Source organism: Pleuronectes platessa, chromosome 19, assembly GCF_947347685.1.
Source record: "Pleuronectes platessa chromosome 19, fPlePla1.1, whole genome shotgun sequence".
Classification (NCBI taxonomy): Eukaryota; Metazoa; Chordata; class Actinopteri; order Pleuronectiformes; family Pleuronectidae; genus Pleuronectes; species Pleuronectes platessa.
Window position 1 is genome coordinate 1,524,064 of NC_070644.1, and position 25,576 is coordinate 1,549,639.

At 41.3% G+C, this 25,576-nt stretch overlaps 1 protein-coding gene across 1 annotated transcript in view; it reads left to right on the plus strand.

Annotated features, from left to right (window-relative positions):
* Positions 1-25,576, plus strand: part of ror2 (receptor tyrosine kinase-like orphan receptor 2) — a 47,449-nt gene that overhangs the window by 17,237 nt on the left and 4,636 nt on the right. The window contains exons 2-7 of the mRNA XM_053411388.1: positions 5,260-5,331; positions 15,559-15,846; positions 16,307-16,337; positions 23,291-23,412; positions 23,505-23,819; positions 24,482-24,736. Coding sequence (XP_053267363.1) covers positions 5,260-5,331; positions 15,559-15,846; positions 16,307-16,337; positions 23,291-23,412; positions 23,505-23,819; positions 24,482-24,736 — 1,083 coding nt within the window. The remainder of the gene's footprint in view (positions 1-5,259; positions 5,332-15,558; positions 15,847-16,306; positions 16,338-23,290; positions 23,413-23,504; positions 23,820-24,481; positions 24,737-25,576) is intronic.

Below are 25,576 nucleotides of genomic sequence, written 5' to 3' on the forward strand. Positions count from 1 at the left end.
GAAAAAGAATTTGCCCCCTTTCAGATTTAGTATTTTTTGGCATATTTGTCACACTTAAATGATTCAGATCATCAAACAAATTTTAATATTAGACAAAGATAACCCAAGTAAATACAAAATGCATTTTTTAAATCATAATTTCACTCATTAAGGGTAAAAAGCCATCCAAACCTACCTGGTCCTTTGTGAAAAAGCACACCTAATAACTGGTTATGCCACCCTTGGCGGCAAAACAACTGCAATCAAGCATTTACGATAACTGGCGATGAGTCTTTCACATCGCTGATAATGGCTCTCACCGTGGTTCACTGAGGTCCTAAAGCCTTAGAAATGGCTTCGTAACCCTTTCCGGACTGATGCATGTCAATTACATCTGTTTTTGAATTTCTTTAGATCACGGCATGATGTGTTGCTTTTTGAGATCTTTTAGCCTACTTCACTTGTCAGATAGGTTCTATTTAAGTGATTTCTTTATTCAACAGGTCTGGCAGTAATCAGGCCTGGGTCTGGCTAGTGAAATTGAATTCAGCTTTCCAAAATTTTTTGTAAATCACAATTCATTCATATTTTATCATGGGGGGCAATTACTTTTTCACATAGGGCCAGGTAGGTTTGGATAGCTTTTTTCCCTTAATAAATGAAATCATCATTTAAAAACTGCATTTTATATTTACTCAGGTTATCTTTGTCTAATATAAAAATTGATTTAATGATCTGAAAGATTTAAGTGTGACAAATATGCAAACCATAAGAAACCAGGAAGGGGGCAAATACTTTTTCACAGCACTCTATGTCTGTAAGCAATGATCCCCTCGACATAAAACCTCAAAAAGCAGTGTGGGGTTTCCTTCTAAGACAGCACTTATCTCTGTAACTGAGGAGGGCCTGAATAAGTCCCACAACAGTAACTGAGAGGCTCCGCAGGCCTGAGACAGACAGAGGCACACAGTGTGGTCTGACTCGGATATCTAGAGGAGGAAGGTTGACCAGGACTTGACTTATTTTGACTGGGGAGATAATGTGCCGCTCCAGCTTCACTTAGATCAGGGGTTCTCAAACTTTTGCAAGCTGGGCCCCCCCCAGAGCTGGTTAGGGGTAGTTGGGGCGCCCCCGCCCCTCCCCCGCCACCGCGCCGCCCGCCACCACTGCCCTCGACTACACCACAATATATAGATAGAGAGATAGCTTGGAGACAGTGCTATGCTTGGAGATGGTGGATTGTTGTTGCTGGAGGCCATCACGTTTACCTTTTTTAAAGAAGTCCACAGGCTTCTCTTTCAAGTCAGGGTTTCCTCTATTATATAATATGAAAAAGATATGAAATCCTCCTCTGTGTCTATCTGCTGTGTCGGGCCGCTGTAGCAAACTTCCTGTTTGCCAAGGCCACAGCAGTGAGACACCTGGTCAGTTGGATTTTCCCTTACACCCCCTAGCATAAAGTCAGCTGAAAGTCTGCAGAATGTAAGTGCACAGAATGTGAGCCCACAGCAGGAGATCCCCTGCTAGATTCACTGCGGGCAAGTGTGGGAGGGGGTTAATGCTTCTAACACGCAACAGACGCAAAAACGAACAAAAAGGAAATATGAATATCTCCGGATGAAAAAGCGTAGTCATAGAACTGACCGACGAAGAAGTCAAGAGCCAGCGGCATTATCGATGTACTGTAAACAAAATCACATGACCTCCGCAGTGGACTTAATATGTTAAGTCCGGCCTCTGCCTGCTGCACCACCCCTCACCTGGATTCCGCAGAGAATTTGTTGCTGTTGTTGTGAGAGAACAACCCGCTGCGTTGTGAATGCGTGATATGCAAACAACAGAAATCCCCTGAGGACATGTCTGAAAATGGCTACAGCATTGGCAGTGTCAACTGAGATGGAACCATACAAATACCGATGAACACTTTTCGATAGCTCAGCAGGATGTACATCATCAACCATGTTTCTAACTCACATTCTCGATGCAGTTACATTCATAGAAAAATAAATATAACAGATGCTTGCAGCCTTGACATCCTCTGTTGTCCACTCACATTCTTGGAGAGAAGAAAAACAGTGGTTGAGTTTTCCTCAATTGACACTTTGTGGTCCTTTACTTCCATTGAGGTTTAACTGAACCAGCAACATCGCTCTTGCCTCCTGAGGAGATCTGTCTTCAGGAACTGTTTGTTTAACTCCAGTCTGCTCTCTGCGAAATGTCAAATCCACCCTTGTCCAAAACTCAGGGAAAGGTTGGAAGTGAGAGCAGAAATTGTAGAGGGGTGGAGGATGGGGTGTAAGAGAGACAAAGGATAGAGGACTGAGAGGCAAGTGTAGACACACACACACTTAACAAGCAGTTTAAACAGGGGAGAGAAGGAAAGTGTTGAGGTGTTCCAGAAGGCCCTCAGTCAAAACTCCAGTAGATGGAGCTGTGGCTTGGCCTCTCAGCTCTCAAAGGGCCCTTTCATGGTGGATAGCAGCAGCCAGCAGTCTTACTCAGCTCGGGATGGAAAAGCATCCTATCGCCCCCAATCAAACATTTTCCACTGCTGTAGATACATGGACTCAAGCCTGAAACATGCTTCTGCGACTGCGTCTGCGTCTTTTCACGCCGCTGTGGCGCAAGACTCGTTGTCATTCATGCTTCCCCAACCGTTGCGCGTCTTACAAAGCAATTCCGCGCCAGAACACTAGGCGGAGTAATGCTTTTTGTCGAAGACGACCTGAGAGACGCCTTCTTTCTTCTTCATCGATTGTTTATTTACATAGCTACTGCGGCTCCTTGTAGCCTTTTTCAGGCGGACAAATACGCCAGTCAGTGACGGGTTATACAAGTGGACATACTTTCAGATCTCTTCTGCCAAACGCTCTTCTATTTGGTCCATATTCATTCTTCTAAATCTCCCGTTGTTTCTGCCTGTATTATGGGGCATGAAACCGGAAATGCAGCTCCAGAAGGGATGTAGAGCAGACCAATCACAGCCTTGCGGGCTGAGTGAGCTTGCGGAGCTTTGCCGTAAATTTTAGAAAAGTGGGGCGACGCCCGTCAGCACGTAAGAAGGGATACATAAGCACGTAAGGGACCCGGAAGGGCTCTTGCGCTTACGGGCCCGTGAAAACGCAGAAGCATGTTTCAGGCTTCAATCACGGCCGCTGCTTACAACCAGGCACCATGAAGCTTAGTGCAGGTCTTGGTTGTCTTGGTTTTCTTCAAAATATAAATTAACTTGATTACGACATGTGTTGTGGGGTTCATGGTTTATAGGCAAGCTCATCTGGCAGCAGCACGAATGAAGCCCTGCTAGTGGCTCCTGGAGGCTGGTGTGTTCATGACACCCCACTGAGTGTGAGTTGATAATTCAGACATCTATTCTCCCAAATTCAAATTAGCCCTGAGTGGGGCACTAGAGAAGGTTAATTGTTATCTGACCTTGAGGGACATTGTAATTTACTGACAGCATTCAAAACATGTATGCGAAGTACCTGTGAACTTAAACACAGTTAATTTAGGTAATTATGACTTGGCCACATTACCCAGCTGGTAATACAGTAGTTTACAGAGGTGGCCTAAACACATGGAGCATGTTAAATTGGAGTCCGCTAATATGACTTTATTTAACCAATTTCTAAACATGGACAGTTAACAACATAATCTAAACTACTCTATGAGGTTCAGACAGGGTTGTGCACTGTACTTTGAAATTAAGTGTTCTTAGTTAAACATGATTTTTATGCAAGTTACAATGTGTAGCGAGACATGTATCACAAGCAACAAAGATCAGTGCACTTTTGTACACAGAACCAGGAAGCTATAGACAAGAATTATGATAAGTCTAGCTTTGAACCTATTTGCTATTTGCTTTCTGTGGGCCTTTAAGGAAATTCCTTTCAAATTCCCAAATATTTGTCATTTTCAGTTAGAGAACCTGTAGCTGTTTTGATACCGGCATTTGAAATATGTTACATTACACCACAAGCCTTTTCATTAATACCCTCTCCTGGAAATGTTTAGCTGTCCTCATTCTAATTCATTTTCTTACAGGAGTTGACGTCTCATTGTTGTTTCCATTTGGTTTTTAGTTGGTGACTTGTGCAGTTGATCTACAGTGTAACAGATGGGAGTATTTTACTAAGAATATTCAAGGCTAAGATCAAACAATCCCTAGTGTTCTGTGTTGGTGCTTGTGCTTCATCCTGCCAGTGTGATCATATCCACTATGATATGCACATTACAAGGATGTCGTGAAGTTAGTGCAGGTCAGACGAACTTTCTTAAAACATTAGAGCTCTATTCTTGATCTGTTCGATTCAGAGGCGGTGGCCAAGATCTAGTGAATAAAAATCTAGTATCTGATGTCAAAATATTTAGCAATGTAATCCATCCTTAATATGTTGAATAAAGCTTGTCTCCATTTCTGCTCACATCTATGGCTGGATTAAACTCTAATCTATAGAGGTAAGCAGAGCCATTGGAAGGAATACTGTATGGTTTTACTCACTGCAGTCCTCCTAACACCAAATTCTACCACCACCCACATCTGTCTAGCACATGCTCTGCATCACATGGATATGAGCCAATGCCAAGTTGAGTTTAGCTAATAACCAAGCCATAAATTGTGTCTGCGTACATGTGCCTGATCCTGATTAGCTTCCAGGAAGAGCCAGGCCCAATCAATTTGAGCAGCTAGAATATCCATTACCCATATTCCTCAAAAAGTATCCCCTAAAGAAAACAAACCGCCGTCATGATACCAAACACAAAATGGAACTTTTACCCAATTTATGCCTGTAATGTTTTTCTTTCTGTTGCTGCGTTATAGACTTTTTTGTTTTTTGTTAAAGCAACCCCAACCAGGCGATGTGGATACAATATTAAAACATCCCAGATATTAATATACTTCTCTCCAAATAGGCTCTCATTGGCCTTAGTTCTAACCATGGAGTTGTTTTGTACTGATCTGCCAGAACATAAAAAACAGTTCAATTTTAGAACTGGGACTATTTGTTGTATTTCTTTGGGACATTTATTAAGGTAATCCAAGATTGTGAGACAGGATATGATTGAGGAGACAGAGCTGTGCTTCAGCAGGGTGTGACTTGGATGTCAGGAAGCAGAGCTCAGCTGGCTGCGACCTATTTAACCGTCCATGAAACCCCCTAATTCTGAGGCTGGAGAGGTGTGGTGTGTGATCTTTTAGACAATATTTGTTTAAATGATATAGACAGATTTTCCAATGTAGTTACTTATTCCAACACTTGTGTATTGCTATTTCTTCAGCTAATCCAGGACCATCAGCAGATACAGATGGTCTGGCTGAAGCTCAGAGTGGCGCTGCACCTACTGCCGAAGGTAAGTTTGAAACTCCTCTTTTTGTCATCCGAGTTATTATCAGTGTTTGAAGTCAGTACAAAACCCCCACTGAATCTCAGTATTTCATATGTTGTATCTCTCCTTTGTTTAATCCATATGAAAACATATATGTGGAATGCTGGAAACATAAACTAAAACCAAAGGCTGTGGTCGACAACCAGCACGATAGCTGGATATGCTACTCAGACGATAATAGTTACAACATTTATCAAGTCATTTTACATTTTTGTCTGAGTAGAGGTTAAACAAATGTTAACCCTAACCCCACAACGACATTGACACTAATAATTAACATTTCTGTCGCTGTCTAGAAGCCAAAGTGCAACAATTCAGCAAGCGCCCAGGCAGCTAATGTAAGGCAGGAAATTCAAAGTCGTAATGAGGGATGAATTGTTTCGGACATTAGGAAAATCAAGGTTGGCCTCAGATAGGGCTGTGCTCAAAAAATCGATATGGCGATATATCGTGACGTCGTCATGCCGATGCACGCATCGATGCAGATGCTACTGTATCGATACGGCATCAAATGCTTTGACGGCCGTCTTGAAAACGAAACTTCACCTATGGTGCAGTGCACAATAATGCCAAAGTGGGCAGCATAGGTAAAAACAGCACACGTCTCAACTCAAAACAAGTAAGGAAGAAACACCGGAAAAACTGGCGGAGTTATTGCATGTGAAATGCTTTGCTCGCAGTCTGAATTTGGCCGCTCAATGTGCACTCGAGACGCCCACTGTTTCTTACTTACTCTCCACTGAGGTGTGGAAGATTTCTAAGGAGTTGTGGACCTTAACTGAAGCGGACCTGGCCTGTGCTGAAGATGAGGCTAAAGCCCTGAAGCCGCTAAAAGCTGCAACACTCGTAATGTCCGAAGAACATTATAGCACCGCTAAATGCCCAGATGTGCAACTGCGCTCATGTTCAAGCAACAGACTCAGCACTTACGATAGATAGATAGATAGATAGATAGATTACTTTATTCATCCCCGAGGGGAAATTAAGTCGTCATAGCAGCCGGTACATTTGAATACAATAAAATACAATACAATAGAATAAAATATAAAATATAAAATATTGCGGTAGAAAGAATAAAAACAGAAACCAAAGATAAAATAGGTAGATAAGGTGCAGTGGCAGATGATGGTAATAGTACTGATGATATGATGGTAATGTTATTGTTAGACAGTATATAAAAGATAGTACAGTATATATAGTATATAATATATAATATATATTTATATATGATAGTAATTATACCAATATAATAGCAGTATATAGTAATAATAGCAGCAACAGTATATATAATAATAATAATAATAGTAAAATATAATAATAATAACATGTACACATGTATAAATAAAATATGTGTATATAGACTTATATATACAAAGAATATACAAAGAGTATGATATAATATATGATATATAGTACGGGTATCAATATAAGTATTTGGCGATACAATAGATAATATAATATACTGTGAGTGTAAGAATATGTAGACAGAGTGTGCAAAAGACAATATTATTGTATGAAATGATGAATTGAGACAGGTATATTTAGATCAGTTCTGTGATGGTGGCTCTGACAGAGGTAGAGGAGTTGTACAGTCTTATTGCGGTTGGGAGGAACGATTTCCTGTATCGTTCCTTAGAGCAGCGGGGTTGAATGAGTCTGTGGCTGAAGCTGCTCCTTAGCTTGTCCAGTGTTTTGTGGAGGGGGTGAGAGGGATTTTCCATGATTGCCAGCAGTTTTGCCAGCATCCTGTCCTCCACCACCTCCTCCAGGGTGACAAGCTTAGAGCCAACCACAGACTCTGCCTTCCTAATCAGTTTTTTCAGTTTGTTGGCGTCCTTAGCCTTGATGCCCGTACCCCAGGACACCACAGCAAAGAAGATGGTGCTCGCCACAACAGACTTATAAAACATCTGCAGCATCTTGTTGCAGACGTTGAAGGACCTGAGCCTCCTCAGGAAATAAAGCCGGCTCAGGCCCTTCTTGTAGACGGCCTCTGTGTTGGTGGACCAGTCCAGTTTATTGTCTAGTGTGACACCCAGGTACTTGTAAGCAGGGACCACCTCCACAGCCGTCCCACCGATGCAGACAGGGGAGGGCAGGGGCTTGGTCCTCCTGAAATCTACCACCATCTCCCTCGTCTTCTTCACGTTGAGCTGCATGCGGTTCTCCCCACACCACTTCACAAAGCGGTCAACCAGGTCCCTGTACTCAAATTAAAAACACCGTATCCGGGGATCTTGGGTAGAGATGCGTTAGCGACAGATCCTTTCTGTGCATTGCCTTTTTTTTTTATTGGGATTAGAATGATAATTATTTTATTTTACTTTTAAGATTTTTAATGACCAGAATTTTAAGTATTTTGAGTGGTGCGATCCCTAAGACTTCGCCTTTGCTGTTTTATGGAATAATAAAAAACAACTGTTGTAGTCAATTTTGTGCAGGACATGGTCATTATTCAAAAGCAACGTGTATCGTGATACGTATCGTATCATGAGATTGTAGTCAATACCCAGCCCTAGCCTCAGACATTATAAAATATCAAAAGAAGAACTTATGTTACGTCTAAAGTGAAATTACATATTCTTACTATTAAATGAAAACTGAACTTGTCTGGCCACTTTAGGAAAAGATCAGCAAACACGTCACAACTCGTCAACTCTGAGCTTTCAGAAAATTGGGAGCTTGGCCGGCCAACCACCACAGAGTATGATTGGGTTTCAACGGTGTAGAGCACTTCCAGTTCACTGAGCCTCCCCTCCGTTCCAGAAAATACACCACATTTTACTATTACATCAACCATCATCTCTAAAGGAGGTCGAGAAATAATTAAGATTAGACCCAATGAGCTGCAGAGAGATGGAGAGTGTGATCGAGAAGCCATTGCTAACTGCTAAGCTCAGGTAACCAGCAGATCTGAACAACTGTGGTATAGTAGTGAGTAAATGTATTGTAGGTAATTGCACACTGTGATAAAGAACAAAGGGTTGTGATGTCACGAAGCAGAAGCAAAAACGCTAACACAGAAACACTGGCAGCATATCAGTCATGTCAAGAAATTATGATCTTTTGTTTCACATGTTACCATCTGACATTGCAAAAGAACACACCGCATTAAGTATGGTTAACTAGTGTAAGTGCTTCAACAGTTTTAGTTAATGTTGCAAAGGAAACATAAGCTTTCGTGACAACTGTCTTTACTGGTTTAGATGATCAGAATTTTGTTTGACTTTACTTTTTCGATCCTGACCAATGACCTGACTTGACTTTCATTTTCTGATCGAAGAGACCTATAGCTGCAACCTATAGCCGACTCACCGCAGAAACTTTGGACTTAAAGAGATTTACAGTTTGGGATGACGTTACCTGAGACTTGCACATGTGTGTCTTCTTATGCTGCCCTCAAATGGGGGCCATGTTTCCTGTCTACCCATGTAGAGTCTACTTGAACACCCCCATCTTCAGACCTCATGAGCTATGACATGTTATTTTCAGAAATGGCAGAGGACATGGAAGTTTAACCACTGAGGAAAATGTTGATATTATCAATGGTCTCAAATTTTTCCTCACTCTCTGTAGCTTCTTGACTCTGGACAACAACATTAATCTAAGTGTCGATGTCCCCGTATCCTAGCAGTAGTGTTATCATGTCTTAACTTCCTAAACACCAAGCATACTGTAAACACGACTTCCCACATTGTAACCGCAAGCAGACAAGATTCATTCTAAGGTAGCATCTAGTTCTGTTCCTGTGGCACTTACATCAGTATTCCACTATAAACACAAATGCATTGCACTTACTGGTCATGGTATTGGTATTCACCTGGTTAACTGGTGAGATGTGGAAACTTTTATGTCTTTATACGCAGTTGTAAGTTTCAGTTGTTTCATTTTCAAACTAACTTTGCTCAGCCATTTTCCCTCCAGAAGTCAGTGTCAGTGGTCAACTCATGAAAACAATCAAGAGTATTAAAGAGTTCATTAATGATTAGAAACAAATTTGTTAATGGCTGTGCACTCAGTTTTTTTAAGCCAGGTCTTCTCAGCCAAGCTCTGTCACGCAGCATGGTGTGTGTTGAGTGTGGCCTCTTGGGATCATCAATCATGTTATAATTTGAGGGGAGGCAGACACTGCTGCAGCAGGGTCTGTTTAATACCAGGGTTGGGAAATTGAACGGCACAATGTTAGGACTGTTTGTGTTGACTGTCTGGTCAGAGGGAACACTGAGCAGTAATAGTTCTCATAAACACTAATCATTCTTTAGAACAGAAAGAAAATACTGCGGAACTTTCTATCGGATTCTTCTTTCCTTGTTCTAATAAATATTTTAGGTGTAGTTTCATAGCACATTCTTAACATATGTCACGAAGTATTAAGCCTCGTAAGGGTTTTCACAGAGGGCATGGTTAGTGTTTCAGCCAGATTGTGTAGAGTAGCTTATTACTATAATATAAAACATCCACGACTTGAATTTTGGTGAGTGGGCTGTGAAAGAAGCACAATGCCTGCTAATGGTGTTGGTGGTTTCCAGTAATTCAGTTTGAAAACTGGAGTGAAACTGATGGATGTGGCTATAATAGGATCCTGTGAGCTGTAGTGCACTTTTTACAAGGCAGTACATGTTTCCTTGAGGATTTTGTTCTCTCTGAAATCATCTGGTGTTGGGGGCATCAACACTCACAGTATAATAGTGGATGTTAATATTAGCTGTAGGCCAGAATATTTAGAAGAGAATTTGCATCATTGTGACTTCTGCCATGAGGGAGCACAAGAGTTTTTGAGAAGGTGAATGCCTGAAGCAGCATGGAGTCAGGGACTCTTCACGCCTCGTCGGATCATACAGAGAGTTGAACCTTCCAACAGGCATCTAGGACCTGACATGGTCAGATCTAAGTGGTTTGGGACAGATCTGCTACTCTAACGTAGAAAGCACTGTGCTTGCTTGTTGTGAAAACTGTTGGACTTCTGTATAAATTTAAGGTCTTGACCTTGAGATAATGTATGTTATGATTTGTTGCTATACAAATTGAATTGAATAGAAAGGACACACACACACACACACACACACATTTCTAGTACACAAGGAGTGTTTTACTATCACAAGGGAACTTGATAGCATCTATTCTTGCTGCAGGTCTAGTAAACGAGTTAACACTGACTAATGCTTAGGATCAGTGGTTTTTGATTTGGGGGCTCTTAAATTGTTCTCTGCTCTTAAACATTTTCCCGACGGGTTAAAATGGCTGTCCTACTGTGCATTAGTCTTGAATGTGCACAAATTTGGAATATGAGTACTTCTTAAAGACTCTTCACTCAATAACAGCCAACCCAGATTAAATTTGTGTGCAAAGGCGCGTCATGTAGACTGTTAGTTCCCTTATATACCCTGACAATGTTCCTTCCGAGCAAGATAAGTTTTGCAGCATCTTTGTCAATCTTTAGCATGTTGGTAGCTTTGCGTCTCCGATGAAATGATAATGGTGTACTAGATATTTTTATTTGACACAGTTTATAGAGTTTTTTTGCTTTTACACCTGCAGTGGAGGTAGCCACGGAGCCAAATCAACTTCTGTATAAACGGGAAAGCCTGACGGGACAGGATGCTGACACTGTTGTGTTACATGTCACGCCTCTGATCCCACAAGAGTGACACGCTGCATAAAATCACACATGAGGCGGCAAATGCTGCCTTGTTTGGTACAGTGTAAACAAACAAAGGCAACATAACTTCTTTACTGCAATGCAGAAGGACATGTGAAGACACTTTCTCCTCTTTGCTGCCTCTGCCTGACACAGGCCCTAACTGCTCTGATCTGACCACAGAAACGTTGTCCTTGTTTTTGTTTGATGATGCTCTTTGAGATCTGAGTTGATTCACCTGGAGTCTGCACTATTCAATAGAGAGTGAAACCAAAATACAGTAGGGGGAACCCAAACAACAACATTAATTGGAGTCTCTAAATAGTATGTAGGTGTGAGTGTGAATGGTTGTTTGTCTCTGTGTTGGCCCTGTGATACCCTGGTGCCCTGTCCAGGGTCTACCCCGCCTCTTGCCCAGTGCCAGCTGGGATTGGCTCCAGCTTCCCTGCGTTCCTTTTAAAGGGGACATATTATGAAAAATCCACTTTTGTAGTGCTTCTACACGTTAATGTGGGTATCTGGCATGTCTACCGTCCCAAAAACTCTGGAAAAAACCAACTCCCGCAATTTGTTGTGGTTCCTCTATGTAAGAAACTATACGATAGAGTGCGTCGAATGGGAATACGACCAGAATTGACGTCACAGTCGGTCTACATGGCATAGCCAAGTAGCTTTCCGACATTCACTGTACTCTGAAGAATCTCTGGACATTCTTTGGAAGGGTAGTATGTGAGAACACAAATTTCCGAGCGAGAGTGTTTGACTTTCTGTTGACTTTCTTTGGCCAGCCCCCAAGAAAAACTCATCAGAATATCTAAATATATTAAGGCTCAATACCCAGCTACATTATATAAATCGGCAGCTGCCTAGAACAGTTTGAAGGTTAGCTTTCACTTGTGTCTTTATTTTGTGTCTTGTGGGTTTACTTTTTAAACAACAGAGATTTTCTATACAAAACTAGTATCTCAAATGTCACAGCCTCTCATCAGCACAAGAATGTACCAAAACTCAGCGGTTGTCCTGTGCAGCCTTTGTTTTAGTAATATTTTCTTTGAGGTTAGGGTAAACCTTGACTCATCCATTAAGTGTTTGTCATTTGCTGCATTTCTTAAGGCCGGCCCATGCTTCTGCGTTTTCAGAGACACGCAGGGGCACGCAAGAGCCCCTTGCGTGCTCCTTGCATGCTTGCGTACCCCTTCTTGTGTGCCTGCGTGCGTCGCCCAACTTTTGTGACTATACGACAAAGCAACGCAAGCCTCACGCAGCCCGCAAGGCTGTGATTGGTCTGCTAACTACATCCTTTCCGGAGTCACATTTCCGGGTTCATGCACCACCATACCGGCAGAAACCACGGAAGATTTAGAAGAACGAATATGGACCAAATAGAAGAGCGTTTTGCAGAAGAGATCTGAAAGTATTACCACTTGTATAACCCGTCATTGACGGAATACAATGACGCGCAGATGGCTTGCAATTCCTGGAAGGAGATCTCGGCTAACGTCGGTTTGCAGGTCAATGAGTCTACGAAGCTGTGGAGATCAGGGACAAATTTGTTAGCCAGAAAAAGGCTATGTGGAGCAGCAGTGGCTATGTAAATAAACAGTCAACGACGACTGCCACACACAAAGAAGGCGCCTCCTAGGTCGTCTTCGACAAAAAAAATTACTCCACCTAGTGCTCTGGCGGTGAATTGACTTGCACGAGCGCAACCCTTGGAGAACCATAAATTACACAACTGCGTGAAAAGCTGCAGTTGCAGAACCATGCGCCGGGCTTAAAGTCATTCTCAAGACAAACTGATGGTAGACTGGACCTGGTGGTGGACAGGCTGTGGAAGCTTACCAGAGACTCATTCATCAACCACTTCAACCTTGATATTTGAAGCAGCCATGCCCCCACAGTACCCATTAAAGTCATAAACTGGAATGATGATGTCTGAATCCCACATTGTACCAGCATATATGCTGCCTTTATCTCTTTTGAATTGCATCAGATTGAAAGAGAAAGGTGATGGATGTGTGTTGTAGCAGTGTTGTGTCTCCGATATGTAGCTTATCTAGGCTACTAATCACTTTATTTCACTAATAAAGACCACACCTATTACATGTTCATCTACAAAGATGATTCTAATTATATAAAAACGATTTAGGAAATGTCGAGGTTATGAAGGGTTTGATAAGGATCCATCTTTGAGGGATGAATGACTGTCAACGATGGAAGATTGAAAGTAGTCATTGAGGCTTTATGAGGTAAATTTTGATTTGTGAATATTGGCTACACACAAAGATTTGATTGAATGATTAAGTAATTGATTGATGAATAAATGGATGCAGAGGAAGAGGCAGAGGATTTCAATGGTTTGGTCTTTCTGTATTTGAGATTTAAGGAGGCAGGAACCCTTTAGGGCTCCAGATATACAAATAGGTATATGAGGAAGTAGTTACCTCCCAAAGTGGTCTGGGTTATCGTATCACAAAAGTCATGTTAATACCAGGTGTGTACTGGGTCTTGTTTTGAGAATAGGTGTAGGTGATGAAGCTGTTGAGGTCAAGGTAGGATATTCAGGATACAGAGTTGTGAAAAGTTTTGGAACAGCTTAATCCTGAGTGATGGGAAAAGAGAGTGTCCACAGCAGAGATGTGTATGATAGCCTCTTGGGATTTGGTGATTTGATGGAGGAGTTGAGGTTTCAGTGAAGATGTTGGTTGAACATGGTGGGGTCAGTGCTGCTTGGGAATCTGAGTCTAGTGACTTTGAATTCTTGAAAGGGGATATTGTATTATCACTAGATTCCTGTGGGTCAGTTTACCCTCAATATACAGTCAAAGATGTAATCACTGCTGCATGTCAGCTGTTTTATCTTTCCTTTTCTGCCCTGCCCTGACACTTCTCTCATTCGGAGTTGCAAAACATCCCCTAATGACAGATGAAGATGTTTTAATTAAAGAGCTGCCTTGTGAGATCACTCATCTACAGCGTGCTGTGGACAGCTATGCTGTGGCCAGGCTGGGAAGCTGGGCACAGATTTCAGTTTTCCATTGCGTAAACCCCAGAGACTGGCTGCTGCTCAAAATGCAGTTGGTCTTAGCCAGGGTGTGTGTGTGTGTGTGTGTGTGTTTGTGCCTGTGGGCTGGTGTCTGTGTGTGTCTGTGTGTGTGTGTGTGTGTGTGTGTGTGTGTTTATCTCCTTATTCAGTAATGTCTATAGCTAACAGGACTGGGAAAAAACTTTCCAGCATTATCTCTGCAGTGCTGAGGGTCCTTTCAAAACCGATTAATCACTACATACTCTAACTGACTTAAGTCCAAGACTGAATCTGAGACCACACTGCATTGCATGAATTCAGCCAGAGACACTCGCTGTTTGTCAAGAAAGACTTCATAAATATTAGCAGCGAGATCAAAAACCTTCACCACTCAAAAGAAGAAAAACAAAGAGTCAATACAAAGCACCATCTTGAAAATGCAGCAAGTTTGTTACAATTTCCCTTCAATGCTACTGATGTGTAGTGCAGCATTATTGTCTCTCAGATGAACATATAGCTTCTTCATCTAAGGGAAGTAAGTTGCTACGCTCTCGCTATTATCAATCTTGATGGAAATAATTATATTATCAATGTTTTTTCTGTTTTTTTTTATAATTTCTTACTCCAAGGTTTTTTCAAGGCAGAATTGTTTGAATCAACAGTTGGTGAGTAGCCAGAGACCTTTCAGGCCTCCAGAGAGAGGAAACTGTTCTGGAGTCATTTTCCAATTGGAATGTGAGTGGCTCACTGCCCAGTCTTGAGTGGTCTGCTAATGTTTTTACATTCATCCTTATAAACCTGTGTTTTCTTTCCTTTTTGTCTCTTTCGTTCTAAAAGACATTTATCCATCTTTATTTCACCTACTGTTGTTACTGTCCAACTAAACCCTGTGAGAGATGTGGGAGAAATGGGACCAGTTGTAGGTGGTGGAGTAGTTATATTGGTCCATTAATTTAGCAAATTTTTATGGAAAACGAAAATAAAAGAGTGACAAAAATAAGAAGAAATCACTAGCTTCATTCTGATTCATTAGTAGGACTTATTCGACCTACATAAAAGTGCAAATAAATAGAAACATATTTACCCAAGTAAAAGTGAAAGTAGCAAGGTACCACATTATCTTTTCAACTTGAGTAAAAGTATTTAAATACTGGATTATAAATACTATTAAAGTATTCAAATTTAAAAGTAGCCAACTTTCCAAGTGTAGCCTAGTCCCTAATATGATGGTAAACTATATCATTATGTTTGTTTGTTGGAGGAGGAGGAAGTCCACGTGGTGGCAAACCTTTTTGGAACGAGCGCGTCACCTAAGTTAATTGTACGTTTATAAGAGCTGTGCTGTTCTTCATGATGATATGATGTTGCTGAAGAGCAAGCCAATGATGGTGAAGCATGAAAGAAAAAAAGCTGTCAGGTCTCCCTGAAATAATACTCTGCACTGTTAATTTAACAATTCTAGAGACCCCACTTTCCCAGGTGTAATGCTTCCTCCAAACTTCTAACAATAGTGTTTAATCTCATCAAGGTTATTTCCTGGAGTTCCAGGAGCAAGTCAACAACATCACCCACTTCCAGGGCCAGACAGCCACACTGCATTGCAAAGTGACAGGAAACCCACGACCATCCATCCGCTGGCTGAAGAATGACGCCCCTGTGGTCCAGGAGCAGGGACGTATAACCATCCGCAAGACAGAGGCTGGATCAAAGCTCCGCATCCAGGACCTGGATACTACAGACACTGGCTATTATCAGTGTGTTGCCTCCAACTCACTCAAGGTCATCTCTGCCACAGGCGTGCTGTACGTCAAACTGGGTAAGGTTCTCATTACTTTAACATTGACCAAGTAATTTAGGCCTAAACCATATGTACAACATGTTGAATGTTTATTGTTTGACTAACTGTATATACAGTAAATGATGAATAAGTGAAACACGGTCCTTTATGCTTCACCTTGTCATGATGAAATAAATGAATAAATGTAATGACTGTTGAATAATGACACATCTGCATTTAGACTCACTTTCAGTATACAATTCTGTTTGACACCAGGCAGGTAATTTTAATGGAAACATTTAAAATCAATTAACTGGACATAGACAGTGCTTCTGCAGGAAAAACAGAGAGAGAGGGTATCCCATTTGTTTTCTAAGTTAGCCACCCGTCAGGACTGAAACAACTCGAGGAACTGTGAAAAATGCAAAAACAGAAAGTGCCTCATTTATGTTTGTTGACCCAATTTGAATGTTTTCCTTATGTTATTTTTGCTTCACAGGACTGATGCCCACACATAGCCCAGATGAATCGTAAGTGAACACCTTATACAGATACATGTGTTTGTCAGAGTATGTGTGAATAAATGTCACAACAGATACAGAAAGATGAACCTTCCAAATGAAGAATCTTTTCATCAGAAAAGTTGCAACACATTGCAATGTAATTCAATTTTCTACAGCAGGAAACTTCTCAAGCCAATCCTGCAGTTTACCCATTTCGGTATTTATGAATGGCACATTTTATCGAACATAGGCTTCTTCTATCACAATCAAAGCACATCAGGGAGAAGTAAGTTTCATTCTAGGAGGATTTGAAGAGGTTCTGTGCTGTTGATATGTTATTATGTAAAAAATTGTAAATCTCTGTATTTTATTCTAACATAAATCACTATGTTAGTCCAAATTAGTGAAAGTACTTTTTATTTGAGATATACTTTTTGGGCTTGCAGTAAATAAGAGCGGGACAGGTGGGACCTAATGTAACTGTACCTTTGTAATGTTTAAGTAGCTGGTATATAAATATATCCAGATATTTGGCCACAGTAGTTTTTTTAGCAAGCCACAATCAGAAATCGATTATTAAAATAGTACATCAAAATAAAATCAATAACAAGCAGTGATCAATCACAAAATTAAATCAAGAAGGAAAACATGTAAAATAATCAATAAACAATCATAAGGAATGCAGTTTGAAAAGTTTTAAATCTTTTAGTTCTTGATAATAAAGTAAAATATCTCATTGAATTACTCTCCAAATTCACCATCCACATTGCTCAAATCCTCAATCAGCAAACAAAGTGTGATCCAGCAGAAAAACTGTGTTCTTTAGCAGAACAAACCTTGAATCACATAGGATTCTAAGTTAGTTAGTCTTCAGGATAAAAGTGAGAAGTATATGGAAAAGGTCAAATAGAAAACTAAAAGATTTCTCCAAACAGTTGACGTTGTCATACTCATAATTCTAGTCAGAATATGAGTCTGATACCACTCCATTGGGCTGTGATTATGGGGTGTGTTTCAACCGAACCAGAAAAAAAAATTCCTCTTCGCTCAATTGGATAGACCTACAACCATTCAGAGCAACGTAGTATGTGACGTATGTTAAGCGACGCATAGTTGTTGTCAACAGAACTCAACTGCATGCACGCTGGAAGAAGTAGAAGAAGAAGATGAAGAACGATTTTTGTTGTTGTAAAAATAATTTAAGGATACGTAGAGAACTTACCAACACGATCAGCATTTTTGAGAGAAACAGTAACGCCGGGTTAACACCGGACGCGGAGGCGACGCCAAAGCGCCGTGCCCGCGCTAATCCCTAGCGCGGCGGCGCTTGGCTGTTCACGCCGGACGATGAAGCGCCGGGTAGTGCTAATAATATCACCCGTTGATCCAGTAGTATAAAAGCATATACTTACTTGTTGCTCCAACATCAAGCAACAGCGTCCCAACATTTGTCTTTTTTGGTGTTGTCTTTATACAACATGTTCCGAGGATCATACAACTCACTGTACTTCTCCACCTCAATTATTAATTTAATATCATCCATGTTGAAGATCTTCTCCGCTGCTTGCTCCGTTAAATATCGGGTGTCGAGGGTAAATTACGTATGGAGAATACGTAGCCCCCCTCTCTCTCTTTTCATCTTTATGACTGCTTGTGTGGCTGTAGTGGATGGGCAGAACTCCAGGACAACAGAAGGGGAATTCAAAGTATGTGATTCGTATTTGATCATTTATATCATATAAAATAGGTCATCAATATTGTTTAAAATCATTTTTCAGTGTGTTTCCTGGCGCGATACACTCGTGTCAAGCGCAAAAAATAAACTCGACGCCGAAACGATCGCTGCACGGCGCTAGGCAGCCTTGGCGCAGCGCAGCGCTTCAGCCTCTGGTGTGACCCGTACAAATGTTTAACATGGGAGCCAGCTGTTATTTAAGGCTTGGCACTGTGGTTTGAACCCGGCGTAAAGGTGAATGCACGTACGAACAAGTTCTCTGTTTAGGATAACAACTCCATAACACATCAAAAAAATCGTATCGCAATTGTCGTTCCTGTAAGAACTTAATAACATGGTTGGAACGCCACATTCCCATGTTAAAAAAATGGTCAGACGACAAAGGAGACCAGGCTGAAGAAGCGTGTTCATCTGAGGCATCAGAGGAAAGAGACCGGGGGCCCAAGCGCTCTTTGGTGACGTTGTTGATTACGTTACTGTTGATCATCTGTCCATCATCGGATAAAGCCCGCCCTGACAATTTGATTAGTCCGAACAGCTTCTGTTCGGGCAAAGTTTCTCCCCAACGGAGCGATGCCAGACCGAACTTCCCGACCTAAAAGTTCGTCTGGCATCCAGGCTACCAAACAGTCATAAAAAGTTAGTTCAGTAACTCTTAAACCCTCTTAAAACTTCTTACACTATGTCTGCTCCTCTGGCCCTGTGCTTTGAAATATTATATTGCCAAATTTAGAGATTAGTGCTAAACTTCCCACAACCCCTTCGTTCTACTTTTACTTTGAATAATGTCTTGTTTGCACTTTCCTGAGATGTTAGGAAATACAAAGTTGATGGAAACAGCCTGTGTTCCCAGAACACACTTATATGCCTCATCTAGGATTCACAGAGTTCATAAAAAGGTCTTACTCCATGTTTCATCAGCACTTGAAAAACAAAGAGTTGAGCTCTGCACCTAGAGATTCAGCCCAATTATTCAATTTTATGAGTCCCAGCCCCCACTGCTACAGATTGCTGTTTGCCTGTTTATTCTAAATGTATTAATATTGTCCACATTGCACCAAATTCCCCACTAGGCTCATAGGAGCAACACATCATTGACATCCATGCATGGACGTATTCTTTGCATTAGTAAGAGTAGTAAAGTTCCTGTTCTAAACATTACCTGTTTGCTTGGCCATTATATTGGTGAGCCTCCTCAAACTGTTCTACAATATACAAGTCACTTTTTTATTGTATGTGTGCTTGACGTTGTGTGGAGAGTTCTTTTATATACAATCTATAGTTTAGGGTGAAGTTAAATATCTTAGTTTTCATCCTTCCTGTTTTATCTGCAATGAAGATTTTATGGTCAATCTTATTCGTAAAATAAATCAAATTGTCTTAATTGTTGTTCACATATGTGGCTTAAATATAAGCTTGAATGATTGACTTAAGTGGTGTTATTTTGTCATACATTGCATGTTGGCTATTTCAGAGGTCTGTTAAGCAATCAACCCAAGTTCAACAACTTTTCAAAATGAAAGCCCTATAATTCTGCTCAGTATAGAGTTTTTTCTAGTATCGCAACAACAAAATATAAGTTGTGCTTTTATGGAATAGGGCTCTTAACCTTTGATTTCTTTGTGTTGATGTTTGGTTATATTCATTATCATTATTACGCCAGTATATTAACTGAGGGGTGTTACTACTTAGCACCAGTAAATAGATTAGGAGGTGGGTTATGAAGCTATCTATCTTGAACTATTGTAAATTTTATGTTCACCTCATTGGTCTAGGGTCAGGTTTGGAAATCCTCAGAAGTGTAGAAGTGCAAATGTATGTGTTTGTAGTATTACAAGTGACTGCCCAAAGCTAAAATGGGCATGTAAAGACATGTCGGCTACCTCCATTAGTTTGTCTGACTATTAGAGATGGTGAAGACCTTGTGCTGCGCTGCACTGAGTGATGCAGCCAATGATGAGGGTAGCAGGACATGCAGCATTTTCCTCTCTCTCTCTCTTGCGGGTTTGACTCACCAGCACGAGGTTCAGAATAAATTCCTTAGCCAACAGTCAGACAAGTAGCCAGTAGTTTGCATAGGCCTGCTCTGAACTTATTCATGTTCTCAGTCAGACCAACAGTTTCTGAATGAATCTCATCAGCCAACAATGTGACTCCTTTAATGAGTCAGGGAGTGTGGGGGTTCAGCAATAGCTGGTATTCATTTACATTCTGTAGCTATTCAGAAATGGCAATGTAAGGTAGTGACCATATCAGTATGAGCAAACTGGTGTCCTTCATAGAATTATTAATCATACCTTAACTTAAAACTACTACTTATTTAATGCTGCCAATTTTTTTTCTAAATTAATCCGTTATTGTTTTCATTCGTATAGATTTGTGTGACAAACCAACTGATAGCAATTATTCATTAAAATTTCCAAAATTCTACCTAAATGTCCAGCTTCATCTTTATTCAACTGTAAAGTTGTGTTCATTTCTACATGAGCCCAGCATGAAAAGTGCAGGTTCCATCATTCAGCAGTTCACCAGGGTCTCAGACTGAGGAAAAGGTTCAACCAGGCTCAGCTTGTGCTCCTTTTCTACATTACTTTTACCAGTAAGTCACTGCAGTGACCAAATACACACAGGAGCACATTCACGCCAGATTGCATTGCAATGTCAACACTATATTTCAAGGCTGATGCCATGAAAACTTCCCAGTGTGCAGTGTATTAGCATGATAGCCCTGTAACATCCTGGATCTGTGACTCGGTTCTTCCAGGATCCTACTTCACATAAACCCGAAACAACATCACCCACCAAATTAGCTCTTTTGCATTGTTATGATGCTGATCCTGTCCTTTGATTTCTACATCAAGTCCCTCCAGGTTCACCCCTCAGACATGGCCTGGCAGTCCTGTCAAACTATTTTTGCAGATGTAGTTGGTCCACTACGGTAGCCCTGAGAGCTCAACGAACAGCAACTTAAGAAAACGCATGCAAGTTAAGAAAACACATGCGAGTTGACAAAACACAAGCAAAGTAAGAAAATATCTTCATCAAGTTCACAACACAACACATTACAGAAACGCGCAGCAAATAGAGAAACGCGCTGCAAATAGAGAAACGCGCTGCAAATAGAGAAGAAACGACAACGGAAGTGTTTCCAGAGGACAGCTAAAAGTGATGGACACTGCTGCCACAAAAACGTCCAATACACCATACAAATTCGGTTCAACACAGGGGTCGGCCACCCGCGGCTCTTCAGCCCTCTGCAGTGGCTGTACAATAGTGTTGTGCAAATGTTTCGTGAACGCTGAACTTAACGAATCAGTTTTCATATTATTAACGTGAACCTAACCATGAACGTGAGTGAACGTCATGTTCATTTTTTAAATCATCATCGTATCAGGCCATCATGAAATACCAGGGGTGTGCGTGCGTGCGTGTGTGTGTGTGTGTGTGTGTGAGAGCGCATCGGCCCCTGGGCTCCGACCCCGCCCACTCGCTCAGAAGAGGGGGCAAAATGTCTCTTTTGATAGTAAAGGTTTCATACCCCTGCACACTATGGACAGTACATTGCCTCACAAACAGGGGCTTGCTTGTTAGCGCTGTTTATTCAGTTTAACAGGAGAAGACGGCATGTCTCTAGATCGAACCATCTTCCATGATCAGATCTCACTGTGGGTCTCTCCGAGCAAGTGGGCGGTGTCGGAGCCAGTGCTTAATTTGTAAATCACAAGGTGCCGGAACGCAAAGTACATATGACAGCGCAGGGATGACGAGACGGGCACAGGTCCCGGAACGCATACAGAAAACGGTGCTGAAAAAAACATGCAAATGCCCACTGACAATGCTGTGGGACTTACAAGCCTTAATTTCAAATAATATCCATGGTATAAATTTTATGACAATAATTTACAATTATTTTAAGCTATACTGCACAGCACAGGCAAATGCCCACATCAACACAGGTGGGACTTACAGTCAGCAATTCATTTCTCAACATAGATCTAACTTGTAAAATATAAAAAATTAAAGTTCAAAGCTTACAATAAATCACAAAAATCTTCCATTATTATTATTTAAAGATTGGCACGGCGGCCTATTAATAGACAGTATGCTAACCATATTTAGTTGTCCAAAACACCCCACATCACGACCATGTCCGGATTCTCCTTTCAAAACCTGTTTGGACAGGAAAATAAAGGATCCAGTAAGATATATCAGCTTCTGGGTCAAAATCAAAACAGACTTACTCAGTAATGTCCAGATTCAGATGCTGGTTAAAATAGAATAATCTGAACAACAAGAGTCATTGTCAATCTTTATTCTTATAACCAGCAGCTGAATGAAACTACGTGTGCCGTGTAAATCTGATTGTGGGTAATGAAAAGAGAAAAGACTCCTAGCGTCCTATGTGCTGTTAGCAGGGCAGAGCAGCCAGGCCATCATCAGCTGGTTTCTACTTGGTGCTTTGGCCTCAGCCTGTTTGTTTTGTGGACTGAGACTTAAGTCCTGCACAAACATAACTTATGATTGACTTTAGCAAAGATCCAAGTTTGAAAATAAGATTAGGCTTAAAGGTCCTGTTTGGAAGATTGAGTTGAAAGGGCTTTATTTGCAGAAATTTAATATAAAATAATAAGTATATCCTCATCAAAATTGTATGAATTGTTGTTTTCTTTACCCCAGAATGGAACCTTTATATTGTAACACCTTAAATATACACCAGGAGCAGATCCTCTCTACGGAGGCAGCAATGTTTTTTTTACAGTAGCCCAAACTGGACAAACTAAACACCATTTGAGATACATACTTTAGTATGGTGCTCTGTTCAAGTAAAAGCAGATGGTTGTGTATAGGAGAAAATTAAATACTGATGACACCATACAAGGTCGTCCTTTCAGCAGAGGTCTCAGGGTGTTGAATGTTTCGCGGAAGGTGCTGACTCCAAGTAAGAAGTACTCTGGTGGACCCCATTGAATAAGCAGTGTCTTTGCTGTTCTGGGATTGGATCCTCAGCATTCACTTCTTGTAACATTGGCTTGGACCAATGCCACTGCTACTTCACCTATTTGTCCTTCTCCTTACTGATATGTTATGAAAGAGCAGTTTAAAAAACTGTTTAATTTGTTAAAACTACACTTGTAGGTGATCAAGTTGATCACTGCCCCTGATCCCATGACTATAGACCCCCAGCATCTGCTGTGGGCACTAATGAGATATTTGAGGAAACAGCATTGTTTGTTTTTCTTTTTAGGTCACGTGAAAAAGGTTTCTGCCAGCCGTATCGAGGCATCGCCTGTGCTCGCTTCATTGGCAACCAGAGCATCTATGTTGAGTCCCTGCAGATGCAGGGGGAGAGCGAAAACCGGATCACTGGTAAGATAACCCACACATTAGTTGACATACTTGAGTCGTTTATAGGCAAGTTCAAAATAGTTAAACCTGGTGTCTATTTCTTCTCTCCAAAGCTGCTTTCACTATGATTGGTACGTCCACCCACCTGTCGGATCAGTGCTCCAGGTTTGCCATCCCATCCTTCTGCTACTACGTCTTCCCTCTGTGTGACGAAGGCTCTCGGGCCCCCCGGCGCCGTCAGCTCTGTAGAGATGAGTGCGAGGCCCTGGAGAATGACCTGTGCCATGCAGAGTACACCATCGCCCGATCCAATCCCATGATCCTCATGCAACTGAAGCTCCCCAACTGCCACCTACTGCCACGACCAGGCACGCTTGATGCTGCGTCCTGCATGAGGATAGGAGTGCCACCAGAAAAACTAGGTCCATGTAGGTAGATTCTATGGCATGCGTACACGCATACATTACAATTATTGATTTAAAACACATTGCTCATAAAATCAAGGAAAAATTCATCATTGTAATACTAAATGCAGTTGGTCAAACAACCATTTGATCTTACCTGTTTGATGCAACTCAAAAGAACAGAGGAATCACATCCAGCCGAAAGAACAAGCAAGCAATCACTGTTTGTAAAAGCTTCAGCTTCGATGTCACCTCAGAGTTTTAAGGGATGTAGCTAGCCATGTGTTCAGTCTCAGAGAGGACTCAGAAGAGCTGGTATCGTAAACAAAACCCATGTTCACTTAAGTTTGACATTTTTTATTTTACAACTTTGAGGATAATCTGATTTTACTTTATTACTGAAAGTGAGATAAGGGAGCTGGATATCTATTGTGTAAAGTACAATGCTGGAGTCAGGAGGCGGTTTGCTTAGCTTAGGATGTTTTAGAAAGAGTAATTGCATATTTCCCTAAATATTGACATACTCATCCAAAGCATTAGTTTGCAGCTTGAAGCTCCAAAATGTGAAATTTTAGAATGTGAAGTGCATAGAAACACTGAGCTAAATCCACAATCATTGTACACAAGGTAAATCACCTCTCTCATAGTGTTTGAGTATCCTCACTGTGTCACTGTCTGCTTTACAGATTCCCCCGAAGACCACATCTGCTACAATGAAAGTGGGGCTGACTACAGGGGCACAGTCAGCATCACTAGATCTGGTCACCCCTGCCAGCCATGGAGCTCTCAGTCCCCTCACAGTCACCATCTGTCCAAGGAATACCCCGAGCTCTGGGGAAGTCACAACTTCTGTCGTAACCCAGGAGGCCAGATGCAGGCCCCCTGGTGCTTCACCTTGGACCCACATAACAGGATGGACCTGTGCGACATCCAATCCTGCAGTAAGTCCAAGTGTTTACCACCAATAACCAGTAAATGACACAAAACAAGAGGGACATACCATCAGTATGCACAGAGTATAGAATCTGCCAGAGTGGGATTTCATTTCTAAGTTACACAAGGTAGTGACAGTGCATCATTGAGAGCAGTATTAGTTCAAATCAATATATGTTAGTGCGGAGTGGTATCCGTTTTGAGAGTCAGTATATGACACTGAACTGAGATTGACATATCATCAAACACTTAACTATCGACACTGCTGCAGAATATAGGACCCACTGAAAGCACTTTTCTCGCACAGGCATACTTAACAGAACAGTTAAAGCCAAGGTTTAAATGTTTTCACATTCGCAATCTTTATGGTTTAGTTTGACAGAATTTCCTCCAGGGTCATGTTGGAAGCTGATGGTGGTAAATCTGTTCGTACATTTTGACCATTCAAATTACTCTAACAATACTTCTGTACTGGAACTTTTGTGAACTAAAGTATTACATTATCGCTGTGGGTGTATAACTGCTATGATGTCAAGATTAGACCACCAGCATTCTTTCAGAATGGAAGGCTAATGAAATGAGAGACTGTGGGTAGCAGCATGGACTGTACAGCCCATCGGCGTGAGTCATTTTTCACCTCACGCTTTGTAACATAATGTTACAGTAGAATGAAGGATGTCCTGTGGCCACCCAGAGGCCAAAAAGGCCGTTCAGACCTATGGTTCAGACACATTCAAGCAATTTATCCACATTTCCATTTGGAATACAGGTTGATATTGAGGTTTAGAAGCTGCTTGTTCCTGTGTCGCAAGTTCTGGTTGCTGGTGGTTGTACATAGTTCATTCATA